General features: G+C 40.1%; 1 protein-coding gene across 1 annotated transcript in view; it reads left to right on the top strand.

Moving 5' to 3' along the window:
• Nucleotides 1–19,602, top strand: part of SYCE3 (synaptonemal complex central element protein 3) — a 75,178-nt gene that overhangs the window by 25,745 nt on the left and 29,831 nt on the right. Inside the window, exon 2 of the mRNA XM_058309070.1 lies at nucleotides 4,700–4,808. Coding sequence (XP_058165053.1) covers nucleotides 4,700–4,808 — 109 coding nt within the window. The remainder of the gene's footprint in view (nucleotides 1–4,699; nucleotides 4,809–19,602) is intronic.

Below are 19,602 nucleotides of genomic sequence, written 5' to 3'. Positions count from 1 at the left end.
TCAGATGTCTAATAGGTATCTTAAACTTAATATGTTCAAAACTGACCCTTGATTTGACCCCCACAAACCACCTTCTTCCATTCTTCTTTCATCTCAGTTAATGACATTTCCATTTCTTAGTTGCCTAGCCCAAAACCTTAGAGCCATCAATGACTCCTCTTTCTCTCATATCCCACATCCAGCTCATCAGCAAATCTTGTCAGCATTGCCTTCAAAGTGTAGTCTTAATCGGCCAACTTGTTAGTACTTATTCTACTCCAGCAGCCTCCTGATTAGTCTCCCTACCTCTGCCCTTGTCCACACAAGCTATTCTCAACCTAATGATTTATTAAAATGTACATGAGATTTGCACCCTCCAGGCTCTCATCTCACTCAGAGAAAATGCTAGTCTTTTCAGTGGGTTCTTAGGCCTTCCATAATTTGATCCTCTTGTTTTCACCTTATCTCCTACTTCTCTTCCCTTCTCTCCCTCCACACTAACTATACTGATATCACTCTGCCAGCCCATTCACAGGCTCCTACCTACAGTTCCCTCTGCCTTGAACACTCTTTGCCCAGAGAGATGCATGACTCTTTCCCTCACTTCTTCCAGGTCGTCAATCAGAATCACTTCAGTGAGGCTTTCTTGCTCATTCTTGAAAGTGAAATCATCCCCTTACACCCACACCCCCTCTCTGGTTAACTTTTTTCCTTAGCACCTATCACCCTCTTATATTTATTTTATTTATTTTTCTTGTTTATTGTTTGCTCCCTCTACTAGAATATAAGCTACATGGGGTCAAGATTTTAATCTGTTTTGTTCACTGCTGTATCCTTAGACTCTAGAATAGAGCTCAATAGATTTGGGTTGAATGAGTGGATAAAAGAATATAACTGAAACTTTCTAACTTAATGAAGTGGGCAAGTAGCCATATAGTTTAGATTTACATAATGTCATTATCTAATTCTTCTGCCTTCACACAAAATTTATAATCACTACCAAGATGACATAATAATTTGATTGCATCTTGCATTTCTTTGGACTTGTGTAAGAAATTATTTAAAAAATTTTACCTTTACATGTCTTCTCATTGATCTCTTCATCTTTTCCCTTGAAAGTATACAACTCTAGCAAATTTTAAGTAAGCTCTCCATGTGTGTGGTGCCACTCCTAGTCAGTCTGCACTTTTTTCACGCTGGGCGGCTCTCCTTACAGGGTGCACTCCTTGTGCGTGGGGCTCCCCTACGCAAGGAACATGCTGCGTGGCAGGGCACTCCTTGCGCGCATCAGCACTGCACGTGGGCCAGGTCATCACATGGGTCAGGAGGCCCTGGGTTTGAACCTTGGACCTCATGTGGTAGGTGGACACTCTATCCATTGAGCCAAATCCACTTCCCAAAATCAACTTTTTAAAATATAAATTAGATTATGTAATTTCTTCACTCTTAAAGTAAGTAATTCCTCACTCTCAGAATAAAATCAAAGTCCTTGCCTGCCTCATCTCAGATTAGTCTTCTCCTCAGCTCCACTCTGCACTTTCTTTCCATTCTTCAAAGCACACCAAGCCATTCCCGCCGTGAGGGTCTTTGCTTGAACCATTTTCCTCTTTCTAGGCCTTGTCCCCTCTTCATTGCCACCCCTCCTTGTCCTTCAGGTGTCAGCTAAATGTCATTTTCTTAGAGCAGACTTCTCTGACTTTCTAATCTAAAGTACTCCTTCCCCATAAGAGACTCTCTTTATTACACCACCTGTTTTATTTTCTTTGCAGCAGTTATCACAAGCAAACTTCTCGATGTACTTGCTTACTTGGTTATTATCTATCTCTCCTCCATTGGAATGGAAGCTCCACAAGAGCACAGGCTTATCTGTCCAAGTGGCTGTGGTGCCCACAGAGTCACTGGAGGTCTGGAAGATAGTGGGTTTTCAGGGAGTCTGAAGTGGATGGAGGGTGATGGCAGGAAGGAGTGCCAAAGGACAAGGTTCTGCTCACTCATGGTTCCCATGTCCAAGGCCTTCCTTGCCCATAGATGAGTCTTAATGACCCAGTAGATTTGGAAGATAAGCAAGAGGGAGGAATTAAAGATTACTTCAGTCTCCTGGCTTGGGTTACTGGGTGAATGATGGTTGTTCACTGGGTTGTAGAAAGGAGAAATATTAACAGATTTTGGGGAAAAAGAAAGTGAGTGTACCACAAGTCGGGGTCTGAAGTGCTTAGGGAACACCGATCGGAGAAGTGCAGTTTGCAGCTGGACATGCAGATCTGGGATTTAGGAGCACTGGAATTTCTGCTTGGGAATCCTCAACTTGAGCATGGCAGGTATGTCCTTGGGAAGAGAGGGCATTGCCAGTGGGCGTGTGCAGTGCAGACTGCCAGGCCTGAGCCGGTTGTCAGGGCTACTGCAGAACCAGTGAGGGGAGTGGAGCCAGTGAAGAGCAGGGAAGGAGCTGTCGGAGAGTGGTGGAGGGTAGGGGAGAACAGGGATGAGGCTCCAAGGGGGAGGACTGTGAAAAGGAGAAAATGGTCAACTGTGTTTGTTGCTTCAGAGAGTTAAATAAAAGGACAGAAAAGTGTCCCTGGGTGGTGGAGACACAAGGCGAGGAATAGACTGCAGGACAGGCAGCTGTGTGAGACCTGGCCATGAAAGGAAGGGGTAGCCATAGAGCAGCAGGCCAAGGACCTCATGTTTGTGGTCCCTGCCCTGGCATCTCCCCACTCGCTCTGAGCACATTACCAAGACCACTACGTCTCCGGAAAAAGAAAGGCCCCCAAAATGGGGAATGGCTCCATGCCCACAGAAGCTGCTCATTTACAGATCCCAAAAGACCAGGTTCTCAAGTCTGCCTACTGACCTCTGCTTCTCCTTCAGAATCTCTGCCCTTAACAGAGAAGGAAGCAGGAGGGAGAGACCAGAATCTTTTAGAATCAGAGTTTTACAATATTTATTCTTTTATTCAGTCAGCATTTTGCCTGGACCTGAGCTGGACAGTGGGATTAGTTCATTGAAAAGACAGCCCTGCTCTCCAGGAACACAGTCTAGTTGCAGAGGTAGATGAATGTGTGACCATAAAACCAGGCACAATGATGGGGGAAACCCAGAGAGCTGCATGGGGACTGAGAGGGACCCTGAATTCGGCAGGACTGGGCAATAGGCTTCTGCCACCGCAGCACCTGTGCTCACCGCAGTGTGCTCTTCCCTCACCTTCACAAGGTCATAAATTCCCTGATAGCTACTACAGGACTTTTTCATCTCCCATCTCACCTAGTCCAGGGCCTTGTAGATAAAGAGGCACACATCAAATATTAATAGAATGAATAAATATATATTCATAAAGATCAGGAGAGGATCTCTGGGAGTGATTTAGAGTTCACTATTTTTAATAATAATACCTATAATTATTAAATGCTTATTATGCTATAGGTACTGTATAGGTAATGCTCACAACAAGCCCATAAGACATAGATATTATTATTAATTCCACTTTAAAAATTATAAAACTGTATCAGAGAGGTTAAATAAGAGCCCAATGTAACAAAGCTAATAAGTGGGGGAGTGAAAGTTTTAGTCGAGGCAGTTTGACCTCAGAGCCTGGACTCAACCTCTATGGGATACTGCCTCTAATGTATAAGAGAGTCCTTCTGAAAAGTCGGTTAAGTTGATAATTATAAATAAATACTAAAAGATAGCCCTGCACAGGCTTGCTCTAAAATAATGTGCAAATTTGTAAATTAAATTAAATGACCTTCCTCCAGACTCCCATTCATATCTGTATTTATTATAATAACTATTATTTATGTATATATTATGATATATGTCATTCTGATTTGTCTTAAATTCCTTCAGTACAGGGATTGTTTTTTTTATAAAGTGTCAGTGCAGTAGCTTGCATTTAGTGGATAATCAATAAATTTTTGCCAAAAGGAACTCCACTCTTTTGTCACAACTTTTATAGCAAAGACTTTTTTTTCCTCTATGACCAAAGAAAATGTCTTCCACTTTAATTGTTGCAGCCCTAAGCTATGTTTGAAGATGCATTTCTATGGCAAGGAGAGAGGAAAAGTGAGGGGCCAAATACTGTATTGGACTCAATATACATGATCTCATTAAACCCTTACAGCCTATAGAGTAGGTGATATTGTCCAGATTTAAGAGATAGGGAGAGGGAAGCCAACTTGGCCCAGTGGATAGGGCATCTGTCTACCACATGCGAGGTCCACGGTTCAAACCCCGGGCCTCCTTGACCTGTGTACCCATGTGGAGCTGGCCCACGTGCAGTGCTGATGCACACAAGGAGTGCCCTGCCACGCAGGGGCGGTCCAATGCTGATGAGCGCAAGGAGTGCCCTGCCACGTAGGGGAGCCCCACACGCAAGGAGTGCGCTGCAAGGAGTGCGCTCCGTAAGGAGAGCCGCCCAGAGCAAAAGAAAGTTCAGCCTGCCCAAGAACGGTGCCGCACACACAGAGAGCTGACACACAAGGTGATGCAACAAAAAGAAACACAGATTCCCATGCCGCTGACTACAACAGTAGCGGACAAAGAAGAACACGCACTCAGCAAATGGACACAGAGAGCAGACGGAAGCGGGGAGAAATAAATAAAAAAATCTTTTAAAAAAAAGATGGGGAGAGAATTTGTTAGAGGACTCACACAGTGGTGAGTAGTAAAGCCACGACTGAAGCATGGGTCTATCTGATGCTGGCTTCTTTCTGTGCACTGCTAGATGGCTGATTCTGACCCCGGGGAAAGGAACTATGACGATATGTTGAAAATGCTGTCAGACCTGAATAAGGACTTGGAAAAGCTGTTAGAAGAGATGGAGAAAATCTCAGGTAGGATGTTTCATCAGGCAGTGTGCCTTCCACTTCTTTCTAATAGCCCAGTCCCCCCTGCATTGCTCCAACCAAGTGCCTTCCCGGCAAGGCCTGCCTGGTACATGTAACTGCTGTACCACATGTGGCACTTCCAAGTGAATGTTGCCTTGAATTGCTTTTTGATTATTTTATGTGTCTACATGTTATTTCTATAGCTGGATTATTATCAACTTGCAGCAGAAACTGAATTTTTTTGTAACTGACACAGTACTAGATGCATGCTCACATGCTCAGCAAGCTACACATGCTGTTTCAATGACACCTGTAAGTAGAATTGGAACATTTCCTTCTGGATTATTTAAACAAAAGAGTGTTAAAGACTGTTAGGTAATAGTGTAATAGTGTTAAAGACTGGCTAGGTACTGAAATAGAGGTACAGCTCACTGGAATGAAGCAGCAATAGACTTTAGTGAATTTCTCCATTTTCGGAAAGAAATAATAATTATTTTATTTAACATGTTTTCACTGAGTGGTATCCAGCAGTGGTAGCAGTACATTTAAGATTTCTTTAATTTGTTCTTCACTAATTCAGAGTGCGTATAAAACTTGTAATTTGTGAGCCTATGTTTTGCTAAATAAAATCGTAATGTAAAACAGATTTTAGAAAGCATAAGCACTCTACTCAACTGAAAACAAACTCTTTTTAAGGATAATAATAGTTTGCAAATAATCTTCATTCATTACAACAGGCTTTAGAAAATTGGTGCTTAAAAATGTCTACAATTAATTTGCCTGTATACTTGAAAGTTTTTCATATTTCTAAACCACCTTTTTAAAAAAAGTTCCGTAATTAATTTTCCTCTATAAACAAACTCTATAATTCCTTCAATTTGATTATACTCTCCTTTTTAATAACATTTTCAAGTACCTACTCTGAATCATTCCAGCAATACAAAGTTGAGGAGAGATATTACTTTACTAGAAGAGATGGATGGAGGCTGGGAGCAGTCATCAACACAATTAACTTATAATTTAAATAAATAAAAATTATATAGCGAATGCTAAAAATTGTGTACACAGAGTACTTGAAAAGGAGTAGAGAAGGAGCAGAGGCTGGCTGTCTGGGAGGCCAGGGACCTTTGAACAGAGCAGCTAGGAGTGCGTGGAGATTGGACAGGGCACATGGCAGGTGCTGGGAGGTGGACAGGAAGGACACCCCAGCAGAAGAGACAGCCAAGGCAGTCATAGAGATGAGAGAGCTGACATAATCAAGGAACCAGTTACACCTCATGTGGTACAAGGACTCTTACTAGCTGCATTTTATAAATAAACTGAAGCACAGAGAAAGAAATACCTACCAAAGTTCCCCAGCTAGTTAGCAATGAAACCAGGATTAATCATCTTCCTGCTGTCAAAGACGAGGAAATTAGCATTCTTATCTTTTTTCTCACCTTCTCTCCTCTACTTCCCAATTGTTAATTATACTGTTATTTGTACATTGTTGAAACTTGTCTGCTCTATAATCATAGTTCCTGTGGTTGTTCAGACGTAGTTCTGTACTCAGGCCATGCACTTAACACAGGAACTATACCTGGTTCATTCCTGAGTTCTTTGTTTTTAAAAAGGCTTATGAATTTTGTGTTCCTTGAATTTAGTAAGTGCTCAAGAACTTAGGCAGGTAACTTAATTATACTTATAAATATTTTCTTTATAACTTAGAAGAAGTTTCAGAATTTATTGGCCCTGTGGAGTGGTATGAGGTCTGCCTCTGGTTTTCCTCTTGTAAGTGACTGACTTTTTCTGCCTGTAAGACTCATTCTTTATCTGAAGTTTTCTAATTTCACCTGGGTATTCCTTGGTATTAAAGTTCTGGAACACTTTTCCTGGGACACAGTCATCCTTTAGAGCTGTGGTATTTTTATAGGAACCTTTTCATTTATTATATCGTTGGATTTTTTTTGTATTATTTCTTTGATATTCTTCAGAAAATCCAATTATCCATATTATATGTCTCTTTTGTCTATCTTCTTTATTTATCATTATCTCTGAAATCAGTTTTTTTATTTGTTCTTTTTCATCTTATTTTGTGTGGTTTCCTCAAGACTGTCCCCTATTTCCCAATTGTTCTGTTGTCTAAATTTTTGTTTTGTTTTTTTATTTTCTACCTTAGGTGTAAGAAATTGATTTTATCATACTTCTCAATTCATGGCACATTATGGTTATTGGTCCATGCAAGGCTCCTTTCATTTTATTTTTTATTTACCCCTTTTAATTGACATAATACATTCCCTTTCCTCTCTATCCATACATAACAATTCTAATGTGGTTAATGTGTATATTTTTTGTGTGTTTGTTCTTGTGAAGTGTATAGTGCTTTTTATGTGTATTTATTTTTAATTTATGTGCTATTAAATTGTATTGTGTTATATATCTCATACTATTTCTTACTCTTTTTTTACTCAAAATTCTGTCTCAACTCATTCCAAGATGGCTATGTGCACATTTAATATATGGCTTTTAAAAATGCAACAAAGTCTGCAGTGGACTACATTCATGGCCAAGGTGGGCTAAGCTACATGAGAAATAAATAATATTGAAATTAGGCTCAACCGAGCTGTAGGATCTGTAGGTGATGACAGATTCTCAGAAAAGGGTATATGACCAGACAGGAATCTCAGTATGCATCTATTTCTCCATATTCTCATTTGTTTATATTTCTGTTTTTATCTTTGTTGTATTTTTTCCTCCTGCCTTTCCTAATTTTTGGTTGTGGTGTCATTAAACCTTTGAGTTGAATGCTTTGTTCATTTATTTTTATTCTTTTTAAATCATGAAAACATTTGTGAATTTATCTCTAAGTATGTCCTTTACAGCATACCGTAAGTATTGGTATTTAGCATTCTTGTTTTTTTATTGTTTTTAAATCAACTCTATTGATGTATAATTTATATGCAATAAAATAAACACATTTTAAGCATAAAGTTCACTAGGTTTTGACAAATGTACATGCCAGTGTAACCAACACTACTGTTAAAATATAGAACATTTCTGTCACCCCAAAAGGTTTTCTTCCGCCCCTCCCCAATCAATCCCTACCTCTCTTTTTCCAGTACTAGGCAACAACTGATCTGCTTTTCTAGAGTTTTATATAAGTTGAATCACTGAATCTGTGCTCTTTTGTGTCTGGCTTCTTCTGCTCCTTGGTTCTGATCAGCATTATATCATGAATGTAATGGACCAGCTTGGTGTCCTATGGAAGGGAAAGGCAGTTAAAGTCCCTGTGGACTAAATTATGATATAAAACTGTAGGACAGTGAAGGTTATTGTTGGCCTTGCCAGCTGAAAGCAAACTGTTTCTGGTGGTCTTTAGTAACAGATATAGACAAAACAGCATTTGCTAGATAAATACCTGAATACCAAGTTCCAGGGGATGTGTTAATTTGCTCAAAAAATCACATCTGGAACATCTGCAATTGGAGTTACCACCTGATTGAGTTTATGATAATCCACTGTTATCCTCCAAGATCCAGCTGTCTTCTGCAGAGGCCAAATAGTCAACTTGAATGGGCATGTGGTGAGAATCATCACTCCTGCGTCCTCCAAGTCCTTACAGGTGGCATTAATCTCTGCAGTCCCTCCAGGAATGCGGTATTATTATTGGTTTACTATTGTCATATGTAGAGGCAATTTGGTGGTTTACATTTGGCTTTTCCTACCATAAAAGCCCTCAACCCATGAGTCAGGAAACAAATACAGGGATTCTTCGAGTTTCTGAATAGGTCTGTTCCAATTCAGGATTCTGGAACTGGAGAAATAACCATGCACTGGGTCCGGGGCCCACTCTGAGATGGACCTGAGCTAAAATTCCATTGATCACCTGACTTCTACAAGCCTCTACTCTGACTTGTAGGCCACAGTGATATTTTGGATTGCCAGGAATTAATTTCAGTTTGGAGCCAGTAAACGGTAATCTCTGAAAAGTCTGATTATTCCTCTTTTCCAATACATAGTGGCTCTAGATGGATCCTATAGGTCATATTATTAAAGATTTTGTGCACCATGCTAAAAAGATACTCTGTAGGCAACAAGGGATCCATTGAAGAATGTTAAGCAGAGTAATGACATGATAGATACATGTTTTTAGGAAGATCATGTAGCAATGTGAAAGACATTAAGAGATGGGAGATCTGGAGGTGAAGCAATATTCCAGGAAAGGTATTATGAAGGTCTAAATTAATACATTAGCAAGGGGAATGGAGAGTAGAGATTTAAAAAGGAAAATCATCAGGGCTTGTAAACTAATTGACCATGGCAGATGATGGTAGAGAGAGAATAATTCCTTGGTTTTTGCCATAAGCAGGTAGGTGAATGATGGTGCTATTCAACCAGATTGGGTTATAGGAAGAGCAGAGATTAGAGGTTCAACTTTGAATGTGTTGAGTTTAGGGTGCCCATAGAACATCATGATAGAAATGTCTAACAGGTCATTTGATGTTGGGAGACTGCATGGCATAGTGATTAATAATTCACATTCTAGAATCATATTGGATCATCACTTAATATTTGTTTGACTTTGGGAAAGTTTCATAACCTTCTTGTGTTTCAATATCCTCATCTCTAATATGGGAATAATAACAGAAACTACCTCAGAGAGTTGTTGCAAGAATTAAACAAGGTAATACTAATAAAGTTCTTAGAAAAATTGCACTAAGTATTCAATAAATATTATTTATTACTACTAGCTATTGTGTACAAAGTCTGAAATATACAGAATAGGATAGGCCTACAGCTGTAGATTTAGGTGTCATCAAAGTATGATAGATGTTTAGATAGGTTATATGGTATGTGAATATATCTCAATGAAACTGCTTTTTTTAAAAAGTACAATAAATGACACTGACCAAGACAGTAGGTTCAGAGAGGAGTGGACTGCTGTAACAAAGTACCCCAGACTAGTTGGTATAACTCCAAGGACAGAACTGTAAGGAGTGCCATTGATAGTAAACAGCAGACAAAGGAGTTTGACCATTGTTATGAATTGAATTGTGCCCCCCCCGCAAAAAAAAAAACCACACATGGTCAGGTCCTAACCCCAGTCCTGTTAATGTGAACTTATTTGTATATATGGTTTTTGAAGATGTTATTATTTTAGGTGAGGCCAACTGGATTGTGGTGTACCTAATACAGTATGACTGGTGTCCTTATAAGGATAGGAAATTTTGACAGAGAAAGGGACAGAAAGGTGGCTATGTCATGGAGGCAGGGATTGAGATATGTCACAAGCCAAGGAACATCATAGATTACCAGCCACCCAATAGAAGCACTGGGGAGAGGCATGGGAAGGATTTTCCCTGTAAGAAGAAACATGGCCCTGCTATTTTGGACTTCTAGCCTCCAGAACCATGAGACAATAAATTCCTGCTGTTACACCAACTTGTCTGGGGTACTTTGTTACAGCAGCCCTGGCAAACTAAAACAGCCATAAAGGAGATGGAAGAACCATCTTAGATGTATAAAAAAACTGGAAAGAATAGTGTCATGCAAAATAAGGCAATAGAAAGTTCCAGGAAGGAGTGAGGATCAATATGTCCCTTGTGAGATCACTTAGTGATTTGAAGAGAGCTATTTTAGTGAGGACAAAGACATGGGTGGAAAAGAAAATAAACTTGCACTTCTAATATCGTGACTGTTAAGGAGCTCTGCAGGATCCTTCTACCCCTCAAGAACTAAACTTTAGATAGAACATATTCTTTGAGATTCACCAGGTCTCACAAAATGTCGGAGAGTTTCCACATCCTCAAAAAAAAATATGTAGACAAACATAATCTGATAGGTCTTCCCTGGCCAATGCTGCACTTCTTTGTGAGTTAGAAAAAGGCACTTCCTTTGAGTAGGTAAATCAAGAAAAACTTCCCTCTCTAGAACAAGTTAGAAAAAGCTGGTCCTTTGGCTAGATCAGCCTATCAGAGTTTGATGAGAGGATTGTGAGTTAGATTTCAACCTCCATGCACCTTCTTGGGCTAAAAGCCTTTGTGCAGTGCCAAAACTGCACAATACTACCCAACGCTGCAGAAAATGGAACTGTGACAATATTTATAATACAATGGAAATGGCTGCAGTTTTTCCAGAACTTATGAAAAATTGAATCCACAGATCCCAGAATCAAAACATTTCCCAAGCAAAATAAAGTGAAATCCCTGCTTAGATACATGCTAGTGAAAACTTCAGAACACCAAAGACCAGGAGAAAAAACCTTGTAAAAAGCCAGAGAAAAAGAAATAATGACCATTGGAATTAATTTTTAGCAACAATCATGAAAATCAGGAGTCAGTGGAATAATATCTAAATGTAATAAAAACACCATCAACCCATAATTATGCAAACAGCAAACTATTTTTCAGGAATGGAGATATCAATTGTGGGGTGATAGTGGAATAGGAAGATCCAGAAATCAGTCCCTACACAAAAACAGCTATTGAACTGACAAAGACTATATGAATCAACTGTTTTCAAATTGGAGTCTAGTGGAGCACCATGCAGTTCCAGGGAAGACCTGGAGGAAGAGGCCGGCAAATTGAGATATATATGGATAAATTTCACCCTCCCTGAACAGGTATCACCCCCCCACACCCTGCAACCATGTGACAGGCAGCAATGGGGGCTCTAGCCTGAACTCCTGGTGCAGCTTGCTATGCCAAGGTGAACTATAAGGATCTATTCCTTAGGGGAGGAGGATATGGTCTGATTGCTGGTCACTGCTTTTGATCAGTACTTCAGATTGCTTGGATGAGAGGTAGTTCTGAGGGCAGTCATTGTTCCAGTCTCCCTTGGGCAGAAGCAGCAGAGGAGTCTAAAAGAGGCTGTACCTATGTTTTTACCTTTTCTCTTTCCATTGCCATTTGGGAGGGAAAAAAAGTCTAGAAGAGTTACAGATTGATGGCTCTAGCCTTTAACAACTACACCAAGGACAAAAACAAAAAACTAATCTGGGGGAAGTGGACTTGGTTCAATGGATAGAGTGTCTGCCTACCACATGGGAGGTCCGTGGTTCCAACCCAGACCTCCTTGACCCATGTGGAACTGGCCCACATGCAGTGCTGATGCACACAAGGAGTGCTGTGCCATGCAGGAGTGTCCCCCACATAGGGGAACCCCACAAGCAAGGAGTGCACCCCATAAGGAGGGCTGCCCAGTGCGAAAGAAAGTCCAGCCTGCCCAGGAGTGGCGCCGCACACATAGAGAGCTGATGCAGCAAGATGATGCAACAAAAAGAGACACAGATTCCCATGCCACTGACAAGAATAGAAGCAGACACAAAAGAACACACAGCAAATGGACACAGAGAGCAGACAACTGGGGGAGGGGGCAGAGGGAGAGAAATAAATACAAAATAATAATCTGAGAGGAGTAGGAGAAAATTATTGCCAGAGTTATAACAACATAACACTCAGAATGTCCAGCTCTCAACAAAAAAATTACAAAATACAAAGAGAAACATGAAAGTGTGGCCCATTCATAAGGAAAAAAAAGGAATTATCCAGAAACCACCCATGAAGAAGTTCATGCATCAGAAATACTTGTCAAACTTTAAATCAGCTGATTTTCTTAAATATGTTCAGTGAGCTAAAGGAATCCATATACAAAGAAATAATTAGGAAAACAATATCTGAAAAACAATAAAGAGATAGAAAGTATAAAAGGAAAGCAAATAGAAATCTTGTAGCTGCAAGCATACTAACTGAAATGAAAAGAACAGATTCAATAGCAGATTTGAACAGGCAGAAGAAAGGATCAGTGAGCTTGAAGATAAAGCAATAGAAATTATCCAGTGTGAGGAGCAGAAAGAAAAAATAATAACAAAAAATGAACAGGGCATGAGGGACCTGTGGGACACCATATAACATGAGTCCCAGAAGGAAAATTATTTGAAGAATAATGGCTGAAAAATTCCTGAGTCTAATAATAATATATGTGAATATACACATCCAGGAACTTCACTGACTTCAAGCAGGATAGACTCTAAGAGATACATACCAAGACATATTAGTGTGAAATTATCAAAATCCAAAAACAAAGGATTTTGAAAGCAACAGGAGAGAAGCAACTTGTCACATGCAAGTGGTTCCCAATAAGCTTATGAGCAGATTTCTGATCAAAACCATGGAGGCCAGAAGACAGTGGGATGGCATATTTGAAATCCTTAAAGAAAAAAGCATCTGCCAACCAATAATTCTATAACTGGCAAAATTATCCTTCAAGAATGAAGGAGAAATTAAGACATTTACACATATACAAAAGCTGAAAGAGCTCATTATCAGAAGACCTGCCCTGCAAGAAATGCTAAAGGGAGTCCTTCTGACTGAAACAAAGGGACACTAGATATTAAATCAAAGCCATAAGAAGAAATAAAGAATATTGGTAAAAATAACTACATAGGTGAATATAAAAATTTGGAATTATTATACTTTCGGTTTGTAACTGCCCCCCATATGACTTAACAGGCAAATGAGTAAAATAACATTTAATACCTATGTTAATGGGCATACAGTATATAAATCTGAGCCAATAGTAATATAAAGGGCAAAGGGAAAGAGCTATATAGGAGCAAAATCAGGTTGGTACTAGTTGAACTAAATTATTATTAATTTAAGATGTTAATTATAGTTACAAAGTTAACCATTAAGAAAATAATTTCAAAAATATAGAGAAAAGGAAAGAAGGGCTTTATGCTATTCTCTAAAACTCTGAATAAGCTCTAAAGGAGAGCACTTGAACAGGTCAATCCACAAAAACTTAAAAAGATGTTTTCTTTTTTTCCTTTTTTTTTTTTTTCTTGGTTAGCTCTTGGCATTTGAGGAAAGCCCTGTCATAACACTAACTGCTTAAGAGATTAAGGAAACGATTCCTCTTGTCTAAATTCCAGTGATAGCACACTAATATATAAAAAATGTCCAGGTTTTAGCAAAAGATTACAAAGCATATAAAGAAAGAGGAAGTAATGGCCCAGGCAAAGGAGAAAATTAAAGTATTAGAAACCATCAATGAGACAGTCACACCTGGAACATATAGACAAAGAGTTTCAAAAATGGTTCTAAATATATTCAAAAAGCTAAAGGAAAATATGGACAAAGAATTAAAGGAAATCAGGAAAACTATATGTGAGCACAAAGAGAATATCAAGACTTAAAAATTGTGGAAAGGAACCAAACAGAGCTGAAGACCACATTAACAGAAATTTTAAATTCCCTAGAGGGGTTCAAGAGCACATTGGAGCTTTCAGAAGAAAGAATCAGTGAACTTAAAGATAAGGCCATTGAAATCATTCAGTCTGAGGAGGAGAAAGAGGAAAAAATGAAGAAAAGTAAACAGAGCTTGAGGAACCTGCGGGATACCATTGAGCATACCAGTCTGTGCATTGTGGGAGTCCCAGAAGGAGAAGAGAGAGAAAGGGGCAGAGAGCATATTCAAATAAATAATGGCTGAAATCTTCCTAAGTTCAATGAAAGACATGAATATACACATCCAAGTTACTGAACAAACTCCAAACAGATAAACCAAAATAGACCCACACTGCACCATGTTATAAACAAACTGCCAAAGGTAAAGAGAGAATCTTGAAAGCTTCTAGAGAGAAGCAACATATTACGAATAAGGGAGTCTCGATAAGTGTAAGTGCTGATTTCTTGTTGGAAACATGGATGGAGGTAAGAAGGCAATGGAAAGACTAATGTTTAAAGCATATAAAATTGTCACCCAAGAATTCTATATCTAGCAAAACTGTCTTTCAAAACTGAGGGAGGGTGCGGTCACCCTCGGGCTGAAGTGTGGTTTGCTGGCCTGGCGGGGGAGCAGCCGCGGCAGGCCAAGCCACTGCCCCCACAATAGGGTGGCTGTTCGGACTCACCGCCACCCCTGAAGGGAGCTCGGCATGGGCGCAGAGTGCCCTCGGGTCTCCCCTTCTCGGCAGCCATGCTTCCGCGGCCGCCCCTCCTCCCGGATGCCGCCACACGATGCCTGTGGGGCGGCACCCTTCTTCTTCTTTCTCCCTGCGCAGGCGCAGGGCAGAAAATTCCAGTCTGCCCTTTTCCCCTCCCCCGACAGCTGCAACAGCCAGGCGTGGGCGGAAAAATCCAGTCTGCCCTTTTCCCTCCCCCCGACAGCAGCAACAGCCAGGCATGGGTGGGAAACTCAAGTCTGCCCTCCACCCCAGCAACAGCAGCCACCAATCCCTAAACCCTGCCCCTTCCCCCAGCAACAGCGACAGCCAATCCCTAACCACCACCCCTCCCCCATCCAGTACCGCCCACTGGCCTTTCTCCGGCAACCAATCAGAACAGGGCGTGGCTTCGACCAATCAGCCTTCCCCAGCCCCTATAAAACTGTTGCCTCTCCCTCAATAAAGTGGACTTGCGTGTTTACCTTGTCTCCGCGGTAGTTTTTCTGTCATGTGCCCTCCAGTCCTGAGAGCCCCCGACAAGGGCCTGGCCTCCCTTGTCCCCAGTTCACCGCCGGCTTTGCCGGGCGACCCCGTCAGCCGAACCGCGCAACCCCTGTGAGACCGACCCCTCGTCTGCTGCCGGACCGACCCCTCGTCCCAAGTGGGACCGATCCCTCATCCCAAGCGGGACCGACCCCTCGTCCTGAGCTGGACCAACCCCTCGTCCGCAGCCAGACCCCACCTCTACCGACCGAGCAAGCCGCCTCAGGAGGGATTAAGGCATTCCCAGATTAAAACTGAGGGACTTTGTCACCACTAGATTAGCCCTACAAGAAATGCTAAAGGGAGTTCTGCAGGTTGAAAGGAAAGAATACTAGACTGCATAAGGGCCCTACACATTTCTTGTTAAATTTGATAACAAGATAATGACATGGGTAGATATACATGCCAGTACTATTGTATTTTTTATTTGTGGCTCCATTTTTTTACTTCCCACAGTATTTAAAAGCAAATGCATAAAGTGTAAAGATAAATCAATGGTTTTAGAGTCATGATGTATAAATATATAACTTGTGATAAGAACGACATAAAGTGGGGGGATGGAAGGGTATAGGAATGTAGTTTATGCATGCTATTGAAGTTGAGTTGGTATCAAATCAAATGAGATTGTTATAGACTTAAGATGTTAAATTGAATCCCTATAGTAATCACAAAGAAAATATCAGAGAATATGCAAACTCATAAGAGATAATAAGTAGAGTACAGGTTACCAGGGGAAGGGGGGACATTGGGGAGTTAGTGTAAAATGGGCATAAGATTTCTGTTTGAGGGGAAGGGAAAGCTCTAGTAATGGAAGGTGGTGACAGTACTGCACCACTGTGAATGTGATTAATCCCACTGAATGGTCTGCTTGGTAGAGGTTGGGATGGGAAGATATGCTCCACAATTTTTAAAAAAGAAAGATAAACTAAAGAGAATGACAATTAAATGCAATATATGATACTGGATAGGATTTAAGAGTGAAAGAGAAAAGGCTCAAAAAGAACATTATTGGGACCAAAAAATTGAATATGGAGTATAAGCTTCATATCAATATTCAATTTCCTGAACTTGATAACTGCACTTAAGGTGATTATATAAATGAATGTGAAACCTGCCCTCAGATGTTCATTGGATGGATGAATGGTTGGATGGATGGAGGGAGGGAGGAAAGAAGGGAGGGAAGAAGGAATGAAAGATCACAGTGCTAAAAGTGTTAAAACTGATGGATCTGGGCATCTGGGGGAATGGGGATCTGTTGTCTCTTACAGAGTTTGTATTAGTTCTCCAACTGTCTTGTAAGTTTGAAATTATTCCATGATAAATTTTTTTCAAGTCAGTTGCATTTATATATACAAACAACAAAGAATTAGAACACATGTTTTTTAAAGACACCATTTACAATAGCAGCAGCAGCAACAAGAACAACACACATGCAAATCTATAGTTTATCTCAGATAAATTTAACAAGAAATGTGTAGGGCCTATATGCAGAAAATTATAAAATTTGACTAAGAGATATTAAAGATTAAAATAAAGGGAGCCAATAGGCAAAGGGCTTGCATTGAAATTTCTCCAAAGATTTATACATGGCAAATAATCACATGAAAAGATGCTCAACTTCATTAGCCATTAGGGAAATGCAAATCAAAACCACAGTTAGATACCACTTCACACCAATAAGGAGGGCTATATTTTAAAAATATGAAAAATAACAAATGCCAGAGAGGATGCAGAGAAATAAGGACCCTAATACATTGCTGGTGGGAATGTAAAATGATGCAGCCACTGTGGAAAGCAAGATAGCGGTTTCTTAAAAAGTTAAGTATAGAATTATCATCCCACCTGACAGTTCTAGTTCCAGGTATACACCTAAAGAGAGTGGAAACAAGCTTGCACATACATAGCTATACAGCAAAGTTTATAGCAGCATTATCATAATAGCCCAAAGTGGAAATATCCCAAGTGTCCATCAACAAATGAATAGATAAACAAAATGTGGTACATACACACAACGAAATATTATTTGGCCATAGAATAATCAAGCTATGAGACATATGGCAACATGGAAGAACCTTGAAAACATTATGCTCAGTGAAATAATCAAGGCACAAAAAGGGCAAAAATTGCATGATGTCACTTAAAAGAGATGACTAGAAATATCAGATTTGCAGAGATAGAAAGCAGATTAGAGGTTATGGAGAAGGGAAGGGGGAAAACGGGAGTGTTTATTTTTTTAAGGACGTGTTTTACAGGAAAACATAAAAAAAGAGATATACCCCCCCAAAGGAATGGTAATAAAGGGGCATAAGTAAAGAGAGAAAATTATAGAAGATTGTTAAATGGACCAATGATGGTACTCAACCTTTCTGCCTGAGGAAAAACAAATAAACATAACCAAATAATTAGCAAGTAATGAATGAAGACCAATTATTGCTGACAGGAAATGGAAAGGAACAAAGTATATCCCATCATCTATCACAAATGGAAATATGTTGCACTCTATCACTTTGCCAGGCAAAAAAAGGTGCCAAGGATAACAAGTATATTTTAACACCTAGTTCACTATTAGCACCATACCAGACAAAGGTGATGCCAGGATTCTAAAGACATAAAGTTTATCAAGGGATGTGTGGCAGTTTGATATTATTTCTGAATTCCAAAAAGCGATATTGGTTGGTTGTAAACTGGTTTGTTTCTCTAGACATAATACCCTTTGATTGTGTTAAATTCAAAGGCTTTACGTTTACTTGATTAAATCAAGATTAGGGTTTTGATTTGACCACATCATTAGGGTGTGCAGAATTGAGTCACTACCCCCTTGATGAGCTATATAAATGAACACTCAATCAAGAATACAGAAGTAGATACATAGAGAGGAACACAGAGGAAAAGAGGCAGCTCACAGACATTGTAGAGGTCCCAGAAGAAGAGATAGTTTGCAGCTGAAGAGAACACGGCAGCTGAGAAGCCCTAAGAAATAAGACTTATGCAGCCTAGAGCTGAGATCGGAAGAAGCTGGGACCACGGAGCCTTAAGAGGAAGAGGAAGGCTGAACCCTCACAGACATGGCCCGCCATTTTGCTTCAACACATGGCATATAACTGGGTGAGAAAGTACTTCTTATGGTACCTTGAGTTGAACTCTTTAGGGCCCTGTGACTGTAAGCTTCTAACCCAAATAAATACTCTTTATATTATATATAAATATATAAAAATATATAATAACATTATAATTGTATAATTATATAGCTTAAGTTATATAATTAAGACAGTGTGATACTGAATTTGAAATAAGCAAGTTGAGTGACAGAATGTAACATAAAGCCAAAATATACACAGGGAGTATTTATTTATTTAAATTTATTTCTCTTCCCTTCCCCCTCCCCCAATTGTCTGCTCTCTGTGTCCATTCGCTGCGTGTTCTTCTGTGACCACTTCTTTCCTTCTCAGTGGCACCAGGAATTTGTGTTTCTTTTTGTTGCATCATCTTGCTGTGTCAGCTCTCCATGTGTACAGCGCCATTCTTGGGCAGGCTGCACTTTCTTTCACGCTGGGCAGCTCTCCTTACGGGGTGCACTCCTTGTGCATGGGGCTCCCCTATGCGGGGGACACCCCTGCATGGCACGGAACTCCTTGCACGCATCAGCACTGCACATGGGCCAGCTCCACACAGGTCAAGGAGGCCCAGGGTTTGAACTGCAGACCTCCCATGTGGTAGGCAGATGCCCTATCCATTGGGCCAAGTCCGGTTTCCTCACAGGGAGTTTTTATACATAAAATGGAAGTTTTATACATAAAATGGAAGATCAGTGGATCAGAGGAAGGGGCTGTTCAATAAGTGAATCTGGAGAAAATGGTTATTCATAGAAATATAAATGAAAAAATGGATCCTCACCCTCATATACACAAAAATACATAAGATTGTTACCATGTCTATAGTATACATTTGTCTCACATTTTCCATTCTGCTCATTATCAACACAGTACATCTTTGGCATAGATGCAAGAATATTATGTCATCACTGCTAACCACATTTCATAGGTCATTCCAGTTGTATTTTTCTCATGTGTTCCCAACACCCTGCAGTAGTGATATACATTTGCTCTAGCTCACAAAGAACACTCTTGCATCTGTACCATCAACCACAATTCTCATCCACCTGTTGGTTTACTGTGCTATTCAGTTCCTAGATTATTCTCTAGCACTCTGTCAATTGGTATTTACATCCCTGCACTACCATTTTCAGCCACATCCTTATTTATAAACTAGCTATTACTATTTTTACCATCCATTCTATACATTTCCACACTTTTACAATAAACTGATTAAAAC

This window comes from Dasypus novemcinctus, chromosome 12 (genome assembly GCF_030445035.2).
Source record: "Dasypus novemcinctus isolate mDasNov1 chromosome 12, mDasNov1.1.hap2, whole genome shotgun sequence".
NCBI lineage: Eukaryota > Metazoa > Chordata > Mammalia > Cingulata > Dasypodidae > Dasypus > Dasypus novemcinctus.
Note: the sequence above shows the minus strand (reverse complement) of the source record. Positions and strands in the feature narration are given on the sequence as shown.